At 44.4% G+C, this 19,455-nt stretch overlaps 1 protein-coding gene across 2 annotated transcripts in view; it reads left to right on the top strand.

The window, feature by feature from the left end:
- MAD1L1 (mitotic arrest deficient 1 like 1) overlaps nt 1-17,880 on the top strand; it is a 922,608-nt gene extending 904,728 nt beyond the window's left edge. For both annotated transcript variants that reach the window (XM_075318107.1, XM_075318105.1), the window contains one exon: nt 17,007-17,880. In XM_075318107.1, the coding sequence (XP_075174222.1) occupies nt 17,007-17,165 (159 nt within the window). In that variant the 3' untranslated portion in view covers nt 17,166-17,880. The remainder of the gene's footprint in view (nt 1-17,006) is intronic.
- The last annotated feature ends 1,575 nt before the right edge of the window (nt 17,881-19,455 follow it).

Here is a 19,455-nt window from a genome sequence, read left to right as displayed (position 1 = left end):
GCGTTTATTTGTGAAAATTTAGGAAATTTTGCAAAAATTTTGAAAATTTCGCAATTTTCAAACTTTGAAAATGTATGCCCATAAATCTGAGAGATATGTCACACATAATAGTTACTAAATAAACTTTCCCACTTGTCTACTTTACATCAGCGCAATTTTCGAAACAAATTTTTTTTTCGTTAGGAAGTTAGAAGGGGTCAAAGGTCATCAGCAATTTCTCATTTTTCCAACAAAATTTAGAAAATAATTTTTTTAGGGACCACATCACATTTGAAGTGACTTTGAGAGGCCGAGGTGACAGAAAATACCCAAAAGTGACCCCATTCTAAAAACTGCACCCCTCACTCTGCTCAAAACCACATCCAAGAAGTGTATTAACCCTTTAGGTGCTTCACAGGAACCAAAGCAATGTGGAAGGAAAAAATGAAAATTTTACTTTTTAACACAAAAATGTTACTTTAGCCATAAAATTTTCATTTTCGCAAGGGAGAAAAGAGAAAGTGCACCATACAATTTATTGTGCATTTTCTCCTGAGTACGCTGATACTTCATATGTGGTAAAAATCAATTGTTTGGGCGCACGGCAGAGCTCGGAAGGGAAGGAGCGCCATTTGAATTTTTTAATGCAAAATTAGCTGCACTCATTAGCGGACGCCATGTCGGGTTTGAAGACCCCCTGAGGTGCCTAAACAATGGAGCTCCCCCACAAGTGACCCCATTTTGGAAACTAGAGCCCTCAAATAATTTTTCTAGATGTTTGGTGAGCACTTTGAACACCTGGGGGCTTCACAGAAGTTTATAACGTTGATCTGTGAAAAGAATTTTTTTTTTTTTTACCACAAAACGGTTGCTTCAACTAGGTAGCTTTTTTTTCCACAAGGGTATCAGGAAAAAATGCACCATAAAATGTATTGTGCATTTTCTCCTGAGTACGCAGATACCTCATATGTGGTGGAAATCAAATGTTTGGACACACGGCAGTGCTCGGAAGGCAAGGAGCGCCATTTGAATTTTAGAGTGCAAAATTAGCTGCACTCATTAGCGGACGCCATGTCGGGTTTGAAGACCCCCTGAGGTGCCTAAACAATGGAGCTCCCCCACAAATGACCCCATTTTGGAAACTAGAGCCCTCAAATATTTTTTCTACATGTTTGGTGAGCACTTTGAACACCTGGGGGCTTCACAGAAGCTTATAACGTTGAGCTATGAAAAGAAAAAAAAACATTTTTACCACAAAACTGTTGCTTCAACTAGGTAGCTTTTTTTTCACAAGGGTATCAGCAAAAAATTCACCATAAAATTTATAGTGCATTTTTTCCTGAGTACGCAGATACCTCATATGTGGTGGAAAGTAATTGTTTGGGCGCATGGCGGGGCTCAGAAGAGAAGGAGCGCCATTTGACAGCAAAATTGGTTGGAATCATTAGCGGACGCCATGTCACGTTTGGAGACCCCCTATGGTGCCTAAACAGTGGAGCTCCCCCACAAATTACTCCATTTTGGAAACTAGACCCCATCAAGGAGTTTATCTAGATGTTTAGCGAGCCCCAAGGGGCTCCACAGAAGTTGATAATGTTGAGCCATGAATACAATTTTTGTTTTCACCACAAAACTGTCACTTGAACCAGGTAGCTTTTTTTTCCACAAGGGTATCTGGAAAAAATGCACCATAAAACGTATTGTGCAATTTCTCCTGAGTACGCAGATACCTCATATGTGGTGGAAAGTAATTGTTTGGGCGCATGGCGGGGCTAAGAAGAGAAGGAGCGCCATTTGACAGCAAAATTGGTTGGAATCATTAGCGGACGCCATGTCACTTTGGAGACCCCCTATGGTGCCTAAACAGTGGAGCTCCCCCACAAATTACCCCATTTCGGAACTAGACCCCTCAATTAATTTATCTAGATGTTTGGTGAGCCCCTTGTACCCTCAGGGGCTCCACAGAAGTTGATAACGTTAAACCGTGAAAATTATTTTTTTTTTTTAACCACAAAATTTTTGTATCAACCATGTAGCTTTTTTTTTTTACAACGGTATCAGGAAAAAATGCACCGTAAAACATATTGTGCAATTTTTCCTGAGTACGTAGATACCTCATGTGGTGGAAAGTAATTGTTTGGGCACATGGTGGGGTTCAGAAGAGAAGGAACGCCATTTGACTTTTCAAACGCACAGACGCAGTGCACTGATCGGCCGCTGCAGGACGCACGGTCGGATGAGATACAAAAAGCGTTGGGGATACGGAAAAAAAAAAGGTCACGCCAAAAATTGAGCAGGGATGCAGATCCGTTATGTGCATCCCTGATCAGCGCTTGGCGGGACGCACGGACGGATGCGATACAAAAAGCATCGCAAATACGGAAAAAAGTCATGCCAAAAATTGAGCAGGGATGCCGATCCGTTATGTGCATCCCTGATCAGCGCTTGGCGGGACGCACGGACGGATGCGATACAAAAAGCGTCGTGAATACGGAAAAAAGTCACGCCAAAAATTGACCATGGATGCCGATCCGTTATGTGCATCCCTGATCAGCGCTCGGCGGGACGCACGGACGGATGCGATACAAAAAGCGTCGCGAATACGGAAAAAAGTCACGCCAAAAACTGACCACGGATGCAGATCCGTTATCTGCATCCCTGATCAGCGCTTGGCGGGACGCACGGACAGATGAGGTGTAAAAATGGACAGGATACAAAAAAAGAAAAAAAAAAAGTTATACTCACAGTACCAAGAGGATCACTGACCAGAAGAGCTGCAGAGGAACAAGAAGGCAGTGAGATAGACTGCTTTACACCAGCAGCAGGCAGGACGTTGGACAGATCAGCAAAAGGACCCAGCGATGGAGGCAGATGTGATCGGGCCAGTGAAGACCTCGGACGACCCGTGAAGGCAGGTAAGAGGACGTCGGGGGGGGGGGCAGAGGGGGATGGGGAGAGGGGGATGGGGAGAGAGGGGGGGCAGAGGGGGCGGAGAAGCAAAGGCAAAGGGAAGGAACCTTGGAAGCAGAATAGAGATGTCAGAGGAGGTAGGCAGATCGCGTGGGTAGCAGATCGGGATGCCGGGGGGCAGATCGGGGCGTGGGAGGGCAGATCGGGGGGGGCACGGGCAGGGGCCTTCACGGGAGCGTGCAGGGAGCGGAATACTTACCATTGGAGCGGGAGCGGCGGTGACATCAGAGGCGGCGGCAGCAGCAGCGGTGGCGTGGTACCAAAAGTACCAGCCAGTGCACGCTGCAGACATGTTGGGGGAGGGTCCCCAGACCAGCACAGGCCTGGGGAGGGCAGCCACCCACACATCAGACCGCCCCACTGCACACTGATTGGAGCGATTGCGCGTCATAGCACGATCGCTCCAATCAGTGCTGCAGGGGCTGGGGGCGACATGTTAGAGATCCGGCTATGATCTGCTGTAGCTGCTACAATAGATCATAGCAGGATCTCATAGTATCGCACTAATTCGGGCATTATTTTTGCCGAAATTAGTGCGAACAATGTGGTTGGCGGTTCAGATTTGAACAGCCAATCACATCGATCGCCTATGGGGGGTGGCGATGCCACCCCCCCTGGGGTCAGGCAAAGGTCCCCTGCTGTAAGAAACAGCAGGGGACATCATTTGAAAGCCGTTGCTATGGCCACGGCAATCAAATGAAGTTTAGGCCGTAAAATTACGTCCCTGGTCGTTAAGTCACGTTAAAATAGGACGTAATTTTACTGCCCGCGGTCGTGAAGGGGTTAAGCAGACACACACACAGATGGTAAATCAAAGTCTCTAGGCACCGCAGTCTCTACGGGGGGAGCCCGTCCAGGTCCTGCTCCCACCAGTGTCACTTGGTAAGTCCGGAGCCCTGCCTCCATGCACAAATTGACAGTTGTGGCCCCTTGGCTTGACGCTTTCGGGGGCCCGCTGTCCGTGTGTATGGCAGCTGTGCTCTTGGTGGCTGGCACTTGGGATTTGAGTGGGTTGTGTATTTTGGAGAACCCTATTCCCCCGCGTTGTGCTGATGCCTCCAATCTCTGAGCTCTTGGGGAAAGTTCATAAAGAGTCTATTTTCCACAGGTTTATTACCAAGGCGCTTGAAGCTCTTCCCTGATCTAGGGTCCTGTACCCCGCCGTGCTCGGTACCGGTTTAGGTGGTTGGGCTTTCTAGTACCAACAGTCCTCCTAGACTGCGTCTGTTACACTCCTGTCCAGTGTTCCTAATACCGGTCCCCGACTCCTGTGGTCCCGGACCACCGTCTGCTACCCAACCTGTCACCTCTCTGGAAGCTCCAACTCTGCTGCGCCTCACTCTCTGAGGGCTAACTTTTCACTCACTCCAAACTCGCTTCCTCCCTCCAACCAGTCTGCCTGACCCCTAAGTGGGCGGCCATGCTCCAACTTGACCAACCCACTGGTGTGTCTGTCCAGCCCTGGTGTGAGGTGTGGTTGGAATTTGAAGTGTGGATGTCAGTGACACTGTTGATGGGAACCTGGAACCATGGGGGGTAGACCCTGCACCCTGGGGTACAGGATGCTGTTCCCTGTAGCACCCTGATGTAGTCAGGGGCGCTACAGTTGCATATTGTGACAGTCCCATGGAAAATGCCACATGGATCAGCTTATCTCCACTGTGGCTACTATCAGAAAACAGTTGTCCCTCAACCAACGTTCGAGTTCTTTAACGTAAAGCCCTGACGTATGGGCCCTCACCTCTGCAATAGCTATTAACCAAAAGAAAAAGGTGTCCTCTAACCTAGTCCTAGGTGACTGACCACGAAGGAGCATAATTGGAAAAGAGTTCCGGCAGCAGCCGATTTGTAACTTGGCAGACGTGTGAACACCCCATTGATGTTTCATACTGAAGGCGTAGTGTCGATATATTACCCAGAATAATGATATTGGAAATTAGATTTTATTCATTGCCCATAACATATATATAGTTTTGGATTTAAGCCCACGATTTCTAGAATTTGGTTTAATATGTTATGCTGAGCATGCTGGATCCTTTGGGACGAATCATTCAACATGAATGACTTGACATATTGGCCATATAATAAATTCACAACTGGGCTGATTTTTATGGGATCTTCTCCCATAACAGCTAAAAAGTAAAGCAAATGAATCGCAATGTCAGAAGTTGAAAGAAAAATATAAATCACTCAGTAGGGGCCTCTGCCGAAAACTGCTTTTCCAATATCGGATTGCTTCCAGCCCTGCTGTCCAATCCATGGGTATATCCATATACTAGACAGGCACTGAAGCCCTGTGCTATGCATCATAAATTCGCCTTCATGTGCTGACATAACAGCTTCCCTCTCTCACCTCTGTGATATGAGCTTCCCAAAACTAGGAGAGCACAAAACTAAGCTGGGTATGATAAAGAAACAGGATAAGACTTAGGAGCAATACAAGACTGCAGTATAGGCATGAATAATAGATATGACACATATTTGGATGGATGGATACTAGAGATGAGCAATTCGATTTATGCCGTCCTGACCAGAACCTAGTTTGGTCCACCATGGCAGCCAGTCTTCACTTCTGCCCTGGAGTGCTGGGCTTACTAGGCTCACAATGTCATGACTTATAGTAAAACCCAGTCACTAGTCTAATATAATATTTTATCCCACGAATCAGCCAAGCAACTGGACAGCCCTAATCTGATCTCATTACAGATGGCACTTCACCAGCAAGTGGTATTATTACGGCTGTACTCTGCATTATGAGACTAGTGACAGATTCAGGACTTGAGTCATTCCCATTTTTGACTCTCAATATTAAGTGTTATCCTTTCCTTTGGCAGTCGTAGGGTTAATGTCAGCTTGCTTTCCAGCAGTTTCTGACTCCTGGTCAGGTGTTTCTGGTTTGGGACCACTTCCAGTCCCTTTATATGCCCTCTGCTCCCAGTAGAGGGTGCCAGTTATTCTCTTTGCCAATCAGATCCTGGATCTGAAGGTAGAAGGAGCTGCTGAATGCCTCTCTTGAGGTTGCTGTGTTGGCTGCAGTCTTGGTGCTGACTGTAGCAGTCTGTTTTAGTGGTTTCCCCTCTGTCTGTTATCCTTCCCTGGTGTGTGTTTTCAGTGCAGGAGTCGGGCTAGTGTCCCTTACCTGTCCACTCACTAGCCTGGACTTTTGAAGGGTCACTCAGGGCTTCAGGTTCCAACCCAGCAACAGGTGAGGAACTTACATAGGGACTGGCTAGGAGTGCAAGGTACAGTGACAGGTAAGTGGAGGTGTCTATCTCCTCTCACTATATACGGATAAGGCTGCACATCAAACTTAGATAATAGTATAATGCCTCAAGCATATGGACAAATATTGGAATATACAATGAAAAATGCTACTTGCTAATTTGAACATGTGAATAATGAATTGCATACCTGCCATGAATATTAGGAAAAAGGAGATATTTAGCAATCGCATTGATCAATGTAACTGAGCCCCAAGGCCTCGTCAAGGCATATCTCTATATTGGGGTCCCTAGCTCTGTGACCCTAACTTAGTTAGGGTCACAGAGCTAGGGACCCCAATATAGAGATATATTCATGGCAGGTATGCAATTCATTATTCACATGTTCAAATTAGCAAGTAGCAGTTTTCATTGTATATTCCAATATTTGTCCATATGCTTGAGGCATTATACTATTATCTAAGTTTGATGTTCAGCCTCATCCGTATATAGTATGTAATTTTTGGCTTGCACTCATAATATATATATTAGTGCTCACTTCAGTTATCCTATTCAGTTATCTCCTCTCACTAGTCCTAGGGCCCTCCATTGTTGGTGTCCTCGGTGTACCCCATGTTTGTCGTAGTGTTACCCCTGTCTTCATGTGTTTTTCCTCACACCGGAGCCTTCCTCTAGTCCACGTCATGATAGGTATTCTTGTTGTCCATTATGTTGACTGTTGAGGCCAATATAGATGACCTGTGAATACTGACCCAAAAGCGACCCCAAACCTAATGTATATGATACTTCACCTAACCCCAAAATCTTATTCATTAAGCAATGTCCCAAGCCAAAGGGCAAGAAAACTTGTCTTCCTGCCATTTCCCATACATTATATTGCCAAATGCTGGTGGGACATGCTCATTGCCAAACCAAAAATCAGTCCACTGAGCCCCAATAACTGCCACCGAGCCTTATTGTTGTGCAGAATCCAATTTGGGAATGGCACAAGTGGTCGACGGGTCCATCAAGTCCTCAATCAATTGTTTCATTTACCTGTGTGTTCGTATGGATACAGATTTTGGGATTGGGTAAATGCAGCATTTTTTTGTTCTTTTTTAACACCTAGAGGTAAATAAATATTCACGAATGTACGAGGAGCCATCGCCTGTGGGTTTGATATTTGCCTTAAGGTTTCTGAAAATTTTAATGGTGTTCTCAATCTCGCTGCTTAATAATAAATTGCCTTTTTTTTTTTAATCTTCCCCGGGGTATGGTGCGGAGATGGAGTTTTATTTCACACTTGGGTGCCAGTGGATTAGTTTGTTCTATTGATTATATAGATTGTAGCCTTAAGTGAAGCCTTCAGCTGAACAACTCTTTAGGAACTACATAAAGGTAGCGGGAGATGTAATCTAGCTTCACTGTTGGATGACGCAGTCAAAGCAGGGTACACTGAGACCAGTAAACGATGGATATGTGTCTTTATCTGCATTAAAGTACACATGGCCACCAATAAGGGCAGTATGGTGGCCCAGTGGTTGGCTTGTTAACCCTGGGTTAAGATCGAAATGCTTTGTCTAACTGGCACATAAACTTGTCTATTCCCAAAAAAGTGTTGTGCCCTTACATCGGAGGGGTCCCAGAGAGCAGAAACCACCATCTCAGATGTTGGTAGCCTATCCTAAAAATAGGCAGAAAATGTTCTGAAGGTATCCCCTTCCCCATCTCAGCGACATGCTATCCTATGCGAAACCAGACACGGCCCATGGCACTGTTTCAGGCAAGAAAAAAAATAGGAATATTCTTCTAATCTATGGGAAGCCCGTCAGTCTCCTAACTACGAATATATGTACAAATAGAGCTCAGAAGACTATGAAGAGTGAATATTTACCTAAAGGGTTTGTCTCTTCAGATAGGTGCCATACGTTCGGAGAAGCTCTCCATTTTAGCTTACAGAAGGGCAAAGAATCTCTCCATTTTAGCCTACAGAAGGGCAGAGAAGCTCTCCATTTGAGCCTATAGAAGGGCAAAGAATCTCTCCATTTTAGCCTACAGAAGGGCAGAGAAGCTCTCCATTTGAGCCTATAGAAGGGCAAAGAATCTCTCCATTTTAGCCTACAGAAGGGCAAAGAATCTCTCCATTTTAGCCTACAGAAGGGCAGAGAAGCTCTCCATTTGAGCCTATAGATGGGCAGAGAAGCTCTCCATTTGAGCCTATAGAAAGGCAGAGGAGCTCTCCATTTGAGCCTGTAGAAGGGCAGAAGAGCTCTCCATTTGAGCCTATAGAAGCGCAGAGAAGCTTTCCATTTGAGCCTATAGAAGGGCAGAAGAGCTCTCCATTTGAGCCTATAGAAGGGCAGAAGAGCTCTCCATTTGAGCCTATAGAAGGGCAGAAGAGCTCTCCATTTGAGCCTATAGAAGGGCAGAGAAGCTTTCCATTTGAACCCATAGAAGGGCAGAGAAGCTCTCCATTTGAGCCTATAGAAGGGCAGGGAAGCTTTCCATTTGAGCCTATAGAAGGGCAGAAGAGCTCTCCGTTTGAGCCTGTAGAAGGGCAGAAGAGCTCTCCATTTGAGCCTATAGAAGGGCAGAGAAGCTTTCCATTTGAGCCTATAGAAGGGCAGAGAAGCTCTCCATTTGAGCCTATAGAAGGGTTTTGAGCATGAGACTTCCCCTTTTGATGTCTATATAACCGGATAAGTCATATGGACAAGGTTTGTCCTTATGAAACAACCCACCTATGAAAAAAGGGGGGTGTTAATTGTCCTAAAAATGATGTAAGTCTAATCTGTTGTCCTATGAGCCATAGTAGCGATGTTAGTGACTGGCTCGTCAGAGCTAATCGTTTTCAATTTTTGTTTTATTAACTAAATTTGTAAAGACGATCCGCCTAAAAGGCATGCACCATGAACGTTTAGCTTACGTGTGGACATTACTGTATTTTAATGGAGAAATCTAAATCTTCTGCGTCACAAAACGTTCTGCGGGTGGCGGATCGATTTTCTCCAGTAGGAAACTGTCATCCAGCATCCGTATAATTAAGCCCATTATGAAAAATGCACTCTCGTCGTCGGCGTGCGCATTTCTCGTTAAGTCCCTGACGCTTGATTATACTGCAATGCTTCGGGTTTCTTGCTTTGATGAAAGGCGCCATTATATTTTACCTATCTTTATAACACATCCTTTACATTATGTAAATGCACCTGCTGGCTCCTCATTATTTCCTCCTCGCCTTTTTCCACGACATTTCTCTCTCTCTCTGACTCTTTTCAGTAGTTCCTTGAGTTAACGCAGGTCGAAAATTGGAATTCTGACATTTAGAAATTCTCGAGCCAAGAAAATGTAAAAAAATAAATAAATAAATTAGTAAAAAGTAAAAACGTAAATATAAGAATAATTGGGGAGAAATGCAAAAATATTATTGAAATGTTCAGATTTCTTTTTAAAAGGAGTTGTCTATCCTTGGTGTAATTTTTATGTTACTTTTACTTAAATGAGCTCACTTCTTCAGTCAACATAGAGGCTATAGAAGGCAGACAACGCAAAATGTCTAATGATGAAACCCAATTTCAAAAATTATGCTTAGCCTCAAATACATAGACGCAAGTTTAAAGAAAAATTAAAATCAGCCCCAAAAGGTGGACAATCCCTTTATACTCCATGACAAGCGTCCTTTGGAAAATTAACGCACCGAGGTGATTGACTGCAACAACAATCTCTAAAGGCCCCGTTACACGCAACGACATCGCTAACGAGATATCGGTGGGGTCATGGAATTCGTGACGCACATCCGGCGTCGTTAGCGACGTCGTTGCGTGTGACATCCACGAGCTATCGCTAATGATCCGAAATGCGGCCAAAATCGTTGATTGTTGACACTTCGTTCATTTCCCAAATATCGTTGCTCGTTTTGGACGCAGGTTGTTCGTCGTTCCTGAGGCAGCACATATCGCTACATGTGACACCCCGGGAACGACTAACAACAGCGTTCCTGCGTCCTCTGGCAACGAGGTGGGAGTGATGTTAATGCGGCTGCTCTCCGCCCCTCCGCTTCTATTGGTGGCCTGCTGTATAACGTCGCTGTGATGCCGCACGAACCTCCCCCTTAAACAAGAGGTTGTTCGCCGGCCACAGCGACGTCGTTAGTAAGGTATGTGCGTGTGACGCGTACTAGCGATATTGTTTGCCACGGGCAGCGATTTGCCCATGACGCACGCACAACGGGGGCTATCGCTAGCGACATCGCTGCGTGTAAAGCGGCCTTTAGACCATGCTTGTAGGCGATTGAACTTGGATTCATCCGACCACACCTTACACCAGTGTTTCTCAAGACCCACCAAGAGATCATGTTTTCAGGTTTTCTTCAATCAGGTTTTCAGGATTTCCTTAATGTTGCACAGGTGATGGAATTATTTTCTGTCTAATATTGAGGAAAATCTGTGGGTCTTGAGTACTAGAGTTGAGAAACATTGCCTTAGACCAGTCCGTCTCTTTCCATTGTCTGTGTTCTTTGGCAATCTCAAGTCGGATCTTCCGGTTCTTTGCAGGATCAAATGCTTCTTGACTGGAACTTGTGCATTCAAGCCTCCTGCTCATACCCGTCGCTCCATTGTTTGGGGACTCACTTTGACCCCATATTCTTCTTTCATTTCATGTGATATCTCTACAGCCGTTTTATGGACGTCCAATAGACTTTTTTCTTAATAATGTGATCAACTTTGGAGGATGTTTTCCTTGGTCGTCCACTTCTAGGTCTGTCAGCCGTGCCGTATGCTTCTTTTTCTTTCTTTATTTCACGTGACACTTGACTCTGAGAACAGTTGAATTCCATAGCTCCCTCTTTTGGCTTTTGCCCGACTTCACTCTCAGAATAAGAAGTTTCCTGACATCTGGTGATAAATTTGGCTTTGTCTTTACCATGTTTTATCTGGAAAAAAAAAACAACAAACTTTTTTTAGGCAAAATTAGACTACCCATGACAAAATATGCAAAACATTTGGTCCAGAAAAATGTCAAACACAATTTTCATCCTTAGAGTTGACAACCATTTACTTCCAGTTTACTAAAATAACCATAAAAATGGCATCACAACAACCAGACTGAAGTAATCACAAAAAACCCCCCCAAAACTTTTGGTCGCTACTGTATGTACATCTTAGGGAACGTCCCCTACTCAGGACCACCCTCTATAAGCCAGACGAAGAGCTGTTGTCTTCGGGTCTGGCCGTCTCAAGCCCTCCTTCTACACTACTTTGTCGCTGTAGGTCAACATAGTAATCGGATATAAGAACTCCAAAAATGTTGAGTGGTGTTTCCCTCAAGGCTTTTCTAAATGTCTTCTCAGCCCACGACATGACTTCCTACCGTTCAGCTAGACATAGATGACTCCATGCAATGCTCATTGCCATGCACGGCTTTACAGCTTAGTTGTCTTTATGTAAAAATCTATGCTTGTTCCTTCCCGCTGATTAAACACTTACATTTTTTTTTAGGTTCTGAAGTGATTAAAAATGTTAAAGCTTCGGAAAGAGACTGGAGTAATAACCAGTCATAAATAATTCAATAATTGTTCCTATAGTTGTCTGCAGCTGCTACGTGCTGATGATTGCAGATTGCTTTACAGTCACCGCTAACGGCAAAAAGTGAGCAATGTTGACGTAGAAAAAAAAATATTACAGATTTGGGGGGTGGCAGTAATCACGCATATTCTCACGGCCCCCGAGCTTTCTTTTGGGAAGTTTGTCTCCGCGTCGAGAGTAGAGTTATTCCAGGATCTATCGCCTCTGATGGAAATTATAACCTTAAGTAATTAAAATATGATTTGTTTTTGCTTTGGTGCCATCTTTTTCCATACCTCTCTCTTAAGCACAAATTTAGGTCCTAAATGTTAAATAATGGGGATATAGGGCTTCAAGTACCAAGATTCTTCTTTACATTAGATGCCCCAGTAATAAACTACCTACTAGAATGCTAATAGGAGGCTTCTCTCCAAGGAAGAAAGACTGGGTAGTGTTGCCGTAATGAAGGAAACATCCAGGAGTAAAGCAGTGGTGATTTATTTCTCTACTCGTTTCAGAGAGGGTAGTATTGCCGTGCTACCATAATGAAGGAAACATCTAAAAGTAAAGCAGTGATTTATTTCTCTACTCTTTTCGGAGAGGGTAGTATTGCCGCGCTGCCGTAACGAAGGAAACATCCAGGTGTAAAGCAGTGGTGATTTATTTCTCTCCTCCTTTCGGAGAGGGTAGTATTACCGCATTGCTGTAATGAAGGAAACATCCAGGTGTAAAGCAGTGGTAATATATTTCTCTCCTCCTTTTGGAGAGGGTAGTATTGCCGCGCTGCCGTAATGAAAGAAACATCTCGGAGCAAAGCAGTGGTGATTTCTCTACTTGTTTCGGAGAGGGTAGTATTGCCGTGCTGCCGTAATGAAGGAAACATCCAGGAGTAAAGCAGTGGTGATATATTTCTCTACGCGTTTTGGAAAGGGACTCTCCGACTCGTGTAGAGACATAAATCACCACTGATTTACACCTGGATGCTTCCTTCATTACGGCAGGACAGTAATACTACCCTTTCCGAAACAAGTAGAGAAATAAATCACTACTGATTTACACCTGGATGTTTCCTTCATTTCAGCAGCACGGCAATACTACCCAGTCTTTCGTCCTTGGATATTGCAGTTTAACAGGTGGGGTTGCTGCAGCCGTACACTGTGGCCATCTCAGTTGGTTGTGACTCGCACAACCTGAGTAGGTGAGCTTCTCCATTACTCAGCTTTCTCTATAATTCTTGGATAAGACCCTATTCTTGAGCTTTTTTTTTTTTTGTCCTTCAGCATACTTCACCAATAGGAGGCCTCTAGGAGATGCTTACTACCTGTAATAGCGCCAATTTTGTCTACGGGCTGTGAGCGATATTACATTTAAGCTAAATAAGGCTAAGCTCGAATTTCAGACAAACCAATGGGCTAGTTGAGTAAATTGAAAAAGGATCCCTATAACATAAAAAAATTAACTTCTTACATTTGCGCGCTACTTGATATCACCAAACTCCCAACTACCTGCAATATGAAGTTACCGACATTCCCAAATCTTCCAATTTCTTGTTTGCTAACATTGTATATATGTAGGCCCAAATTCTTTTTTATTTTATTACCAACTATTAAAATGTGATGAAAATGATCGGAATACTTGGGGGGCCTATGGTAGTCATATTGCCTGCCCTTTTAGTATGTGGACAATGGGGTCCTTATTTCTGGACACCACCCCATGTTTTCAAAATCTCAAACCGGCCAGATTTGAACTGTACCCCATGCTGATTGCCACAGTTCCCAAAGGTCAGAACCCCATTACTCAAAACCAAAATTATTCCTAAATCCATTTTCAATAACAAAAACCCTTTGTAGGCCACGTACTACCATCGTTAGATAGTTTCTTCTGGCCAATTTCCTTTCGGTCTAGTTATCTACCAGAGGTCCCAGTATGTGGAGGCGACTGGAGTGGTGTGTGGAGGGTGCAGCTGGCTGATTATTTCAGGAGATAAGCCCTGTTTCTGAAGTCTTGGATCAAGCCTAGAACTAGAAGCAAAGTGACCAAGAATCGGGATGGGTGAGGAGTAGTGATGGGCGTATAGTAACTATTAAGGGGGCTTTACACGCTACGATATCGTTAATGTTTTATCGTCGGGGTCACGTTGTTAGTGACGCACATCCGGCGTCATTAACGATATCGCAGCGTGTGACACTGACCAGCGACCTCAAAAATGGTGAAAATTGTTCACCATGGAGAGGTCGTCCCAAAGTCAAAAATCGGTAAGGGTTGTTTATCCAGGTGGTTCGTCGCTCCTGCGGCAGCACACATCGCTGTGTGTGACACCGCAGGAGCGAGGAACGTCTCCTTACCTGCCGCCGGCCACAATGAGAAAGGAAGAGGTGGGCGGGATGTTTACATCACGCTCAGCTCCGCCCCTCCGCTTTGATTGGCCGGCCGCTTAGTGACGTCGCTGTGATGCCGAACGTCCCTTGAAGGAGGGATTGTTCGGCAGTCACAGCGACGACGCCAACCAGGTAAGTGCGTGTGACGCTGCCGTAGCGATAATGTTCGCTGCGGCAGCGATCACAATCAATCGCATGCGCGACGGGGGTGGGTACTTACATGCTCGATATCGCTACAAATTGCTAGCAATATCGCTACCGTGTAAAGCCCCCTTTAGTGTTCGGATAATGCTTACCGAGTACCATGTACTCTTCCAGTATTTGTGATGGCAAGAAAAATGCTCGAGTTCCCCATTGACTTGCATTAGGTTTGTTATTCATGACAAATACTTTGGGATTTGTTACGAATAATCCGAACCCGAATAGTTCCTATTCGCCCATAGTGGGGGACACCTTTCCTTTAGAACTCTTGTATAATCGTAAGGCCCTGTTCACTCTGTTTCTGCAGTATGTCTGGACGTTTCTTCAGAATTCCCCTTAAAATGGGATTAAGACAAAACTCCATTTGTGTTTAGTTGTTGAAGTATATTTTTTGTAAAAAAAAAAAAAACTTTCAGAAAACCTGTTCCGATGCCGGCTTCCCTATAAACCTCGTATTCTTCAATAAGCCTCTCTTTCTCGGTGGAATCTTTGCCAATACTAAGATTGTGGTTGCCTTGTGCTGTTATATTCAGGATCATTGGATTTTCAGTGTTACCTTGGCTTTTGCTTACGTTATGAAGCTGATTCCCGTAGCAGGTTACAGTCCTACAGTCGGGATGCTCCTTTATCTTCCGATGCATTCAGAGTTTTAGAGCCTTGTGTCTCCTCTTCGATCTTCAGGAGATGCCATTTCTATGCTAATTGTCTTCTCCTCACAAAGCAGTTATGTTGCACACTAGCATTTCTTTTGTCTCCCGTGTAATATCTTCCTGTATTGTCTTCTTGTATTCATCGATGACCTTGCAGACACACACAAAAAAAAAGGAGCAAAAAAAGTGTTGTGATTGACTTTCCTCCCGGTGAATACGTCAGGGTGACATCTAAAGGCTCGGAAGTTTCCAGCAGTCGCGTGGTGTCCCTTAAACTTCTACATGAGCTTAGAAATAGTCCAGGAATAAGCCGTCTCTCAAGAAAGTTTTACTAATGAAAGGTTTTTTGTGCCACCACTAGCTCCTCGTAAAGATGTCGTAATACTACCAAACTAATTGCACCTATCAATCAACCCCCGAATGCTCATTAGGGAATGGATAGTGTATGACTTGTCCCTCCCCTCTATCAGACATAATGATCACTACAGTTTGGACTCCCTGGATCTTCTGGTCACTTGACTTGCGCTTTGTAAGGTATAGTTCAGTCATTAGCTCACGTGTTCTCTTTAAAAGCCAAAATGTGGAGTCTTCTCTATAATCTTTCATCTTCAAAAAGGCCATTAGATCATGGAAGATCATGGAAGACTTCCTTTACTCTCCTTTTTAATTTAGGAGGCGTTCAAAAAATGGCATCAATTAACAGGTTTTTGTTATGTAATCTGAGAGCAGAAAGACATCAGAGTAAACAGCGATTCCAGCGATTTATCTGCTATTTTAATAAAATCAGTGCTTTATTAGCAGGAGATTATCAGTAAGGCCTAAGCCACACGGCATGAAAATCAGAGCAAGTGGAATGCGATAAAACATCGCATTCCACTCTTACCAATATTAGCCTGTGTGCCAGCACCCATGAGCGATTATTTTCTCAGCCCTAATCGGACCGAGGTAATAGTTGCAGCATGCTGTGGGTGTAATGCGATCCTTGTTTCTCTCGCACCCATTTAAGTCTATGGGGCGAGAGAAAAATTGCACTGCACTCGCATTACACTGGTGTACCGCGAGTGCAGGGCGAGAATGACAATAGCCGGCAACGGAGGAGAGAGGGAGATAAATCCCTCCCGCCCCTCCTCAGCGCCGGCCCGTTCCCCGCAGCTGTGGTCCGATCGGACCTCAGTCGCAGTGACACTCTGCTCCCGCTGTGCTGCCAGCGTGAGTTGAGTGTCATGCGAGGATCGCAGTAGTCCCCCGTGTGGCCCCGGCCTAAAGGACTTGTTGTCTTGTCCAATGTAGTCTTCCTTGCTCAGCTTTACCACACACCACCACTGATTGGCAGCTTACTGCGTACAATGTGAATAGGCAATAAAAGGTGCTAATCAGTAGTGTGGGCGCGTTTATACAAAACTCAGCTTTCAGAGAACTGCTAGATCTGCAGCAGATAAGTTATTTTTATCAAAACTGCACCAAGTAGCTCAGTAGGTGACACATTGCTGGAATCAGGATCTCTGTCCCTACACAATGCTCCTGATCTTTGAAGGCATAAATAGCTGTAAGGAGAAAAAAAGTGCAATAGGGTCTTATCTGGTAACAACCTATTGTTTGTATACCATGTTGAGTTTTTCCGTCCTGATGGAGACTTGATCTCCGAAACGCGTAGACCCAATAAATGACACGTTTTTAATAAATAGTAAAGTGAAAAAGCTGCACACTGGAAAACATGGAAAACATGAAAAATAAAAATTGCATAACTGCTAAGAATATTTGAAACAGAATAGATATTTAGCAAATGTATTGATCAATGCAATTGTGCCCGAATACCACGACAAGGTAATCTCTTATTATTTGGTAACCTAACCGTAAATGCCACTCTATGTGCGATGTTTTTAATCAACACTTGGATGCTTCATATGGCGGCATGAAATTGATTGATTGATATTGATTTTTGAAGGCATGACACTGAACCAAGAGAGGAAGGTGTTGTTTTTTTATTATTTTTTGCTATGCCCAATGTTGTAGGTAGGTAAACAAAAAAGTAAATGGTTTTAAACTTTTGTTTCATTTTTTTCATAGTCGATGAGCCAGTCGGCAGGAAAGCTACAACTACTGGAAACGAGCTTCTCAAGGAACTTGGGGGAGTACATTGATCTCCACCTACATCACCAGAACAGTATCCCAGCCTTCCTGAGTGCCGTCACCCTCGATCTCTTCAGCCGGCAAACTTTCGCCTAGAAGACGTTTCAAACCTGTCCCTTGCCATTCGTAGATCATTGTTGTCCACCAGCACATCGAAAAATAGACAACAATGGCATCTCATAAAGACATAAGGGCTGGGGGTGTAGACCACGAATGCTGATGTTGGCAGGAGTCAAGATTTTTGTGTCATTTACTATTCCAAGGTTATATAATACTTTGTATTAAATATATTTTTGGTGAGGGGATTTGTATTATGTTTCATTTTCTGCAGTATATTGCCCATGAAGTTTGGATGTAGACAATAACTGTGGACATGAGATGTGTCCATTGCGTTGACCGCCTTCTGTTACACAGAAGTGAAGATGAAATTCTGCCGGTGGAAGTCTCTCCGCTTTGCCGGCGTGGACTTTGGAAAGTCACGGGCCGGTCCCTCAGGTATGAAATAGACTTCATTTGACTGTAGCCTTTCACAGCATCAATAATTGAAAAGGTTATCGCGCACCCATTCATTATGGCATTTGAGCTGTATCTTATGTTACTGAAGGCATATATACAGCAGCGTGACTTCTTATCATTGTATTTCAATGTCACATCGAGAAATTGACCCGCTGACTTCTTTCTTCAGTGTTAGTTTAATAATCGTCATTATCAGCCATCTATTCATCACTTCAGACCTTTTGCCGTAACATTTCTGACCATTACTGAGCTGTTATGTCTCTTTTTACCCATTAAAAGCAATTTTCTATGACAATGGTCTTAGTTTTTTTTTAAAGGGGTATTCCAGCCAAAAGTATTTAGAACTTATGATTCGGATGGATGAAATATGTACACAACACTGGGGGTTCAACCAACTATCGCTACAACAAGGGGCCATGGTCCTACAGCTACATACTACGTAATGTGGGACAAAACAGAATTGGTTACTGCTACCGTAGGGTCCCTGGTGGTCTAGGGAAGAGAAGGAGGTTCTAATCAACATACAGTGGAACCTTGCTTAACGAGTAACCCAGTTAACGAGAATTTCGCTTAACAAGCAAGGCTTTCTGTAAATTTGTAACTTTGTTTACGAGAAAGCTTTGCTGTACGAGCAAAATACTCACCGCACACACTTTCGGTTCCGTCCATCCACCGCGCTCTGACCCACTCTTGCAGTCCACACAAACACACAGAAGCACGCACAAGACACACACAAACACGCACACACATACAGTATTATGCTCACCTTACCTTCCGTTCCATCACCGGTCTCGTGATTCTTGTAGTTTGCCGGCTCATCGCGATGAGTGAGGAATCCTCGCGGCGAACTACAAGACCCAGGAGGCCGGCGATGGAACGGAAGGTAAGGTGAGCATAATATGTGTACCTTCAGTTCCATTGCCGGCCTCCTGGGTCCTGTAGTTCGTCGCTCCAGGATGTGCATCGGCAAGCATGGCGACGAGGCAGAAACTTCCCCTGTCAGACGCTACTCAAAGGCAGTGCGCTGACCAATCAGAGGCAAGCGGCTGCTGCCTTTGACGTCAGCGCTCTGGGTGCGGAAGTTCCTCCCTCGTCGTGATGGTAACCCGATACACATCCTGTACCAGCGAACAGCAAGTCCCAGGAGACCGGCGATGGAACGGAAGGTAAGGTGAGCATAATATGTGCGTGTGCATGCGTGCTTGTGTGTGAGTTTGTGTGAGTTTCTGCATGTGTGGAATGGCACAATAGGGGACCAGGATGGGACATTTAACAAGTTGTCGAACGAATTGTCTGCATTGCAATGATTTCCTATGGGAAATCTTGCTTTGCTGAAACGAGTAACTTGGTTAACAAGCACACTGCCAAAACGGATAGTCCTTGTTAAGCAAGATTCCACTGTATCTGGTGGTGTAGTGCTTAAAAGAGTGCAAGCCACCATGTTCCTGATGGTCTAGGACTGTCAAGGAATTAATACTCACTTCCCTGGGGGTCTAGGGCAAGGAAAGGGTTTATGTCTGCAACCCTTGTAATAATGTAGGACCGTGCAGAGAGCAAATAGAGTACTGTGAAACCAACAAGCTATCCATGATAAAGAGGAGCATTTCATGGTTGTTCTGTAAAATCTATAGAGTATTTATGCATACACATTGTGTAGGAACAATGCATGCTGGGAAATAATGAAAATTAAGTTCCAACACCAATCGTGCTGGCAGAAGGCCACCACCCCAGCGTTTTTTTTTTATTTCACTGATGGAGTGGTGCTTTAAATCTAAGTCCCCTGCCTGTTTTATAGTCGCCCCTCTGGCATCTCCAACTGCTATCCACATTGCTGCAGTCTGTCTCCGGCAGTTTGTGACCTGCCGGTTGC

The sequence above is a fragment of the Anomaloglossus baeobatrachus genome, chromosome 7, assembly GCF_048569485.1.
Source record: "Anomaloglossus baeobatrachus isolate aAnoBae1 chromosome 7, aAnoBae1.hap1, whole genome shotgun sequence".
Lineage (NCBI taxonomy): Eukaryota > Metazoa > Chordata > Amphibia > Anura > Aromobatidae > Anomaloglossus > Anomaloglossus baeobatrachus.
This window is presented reverse-complemented; position numbering and strand designations above follow the sequence as displayed.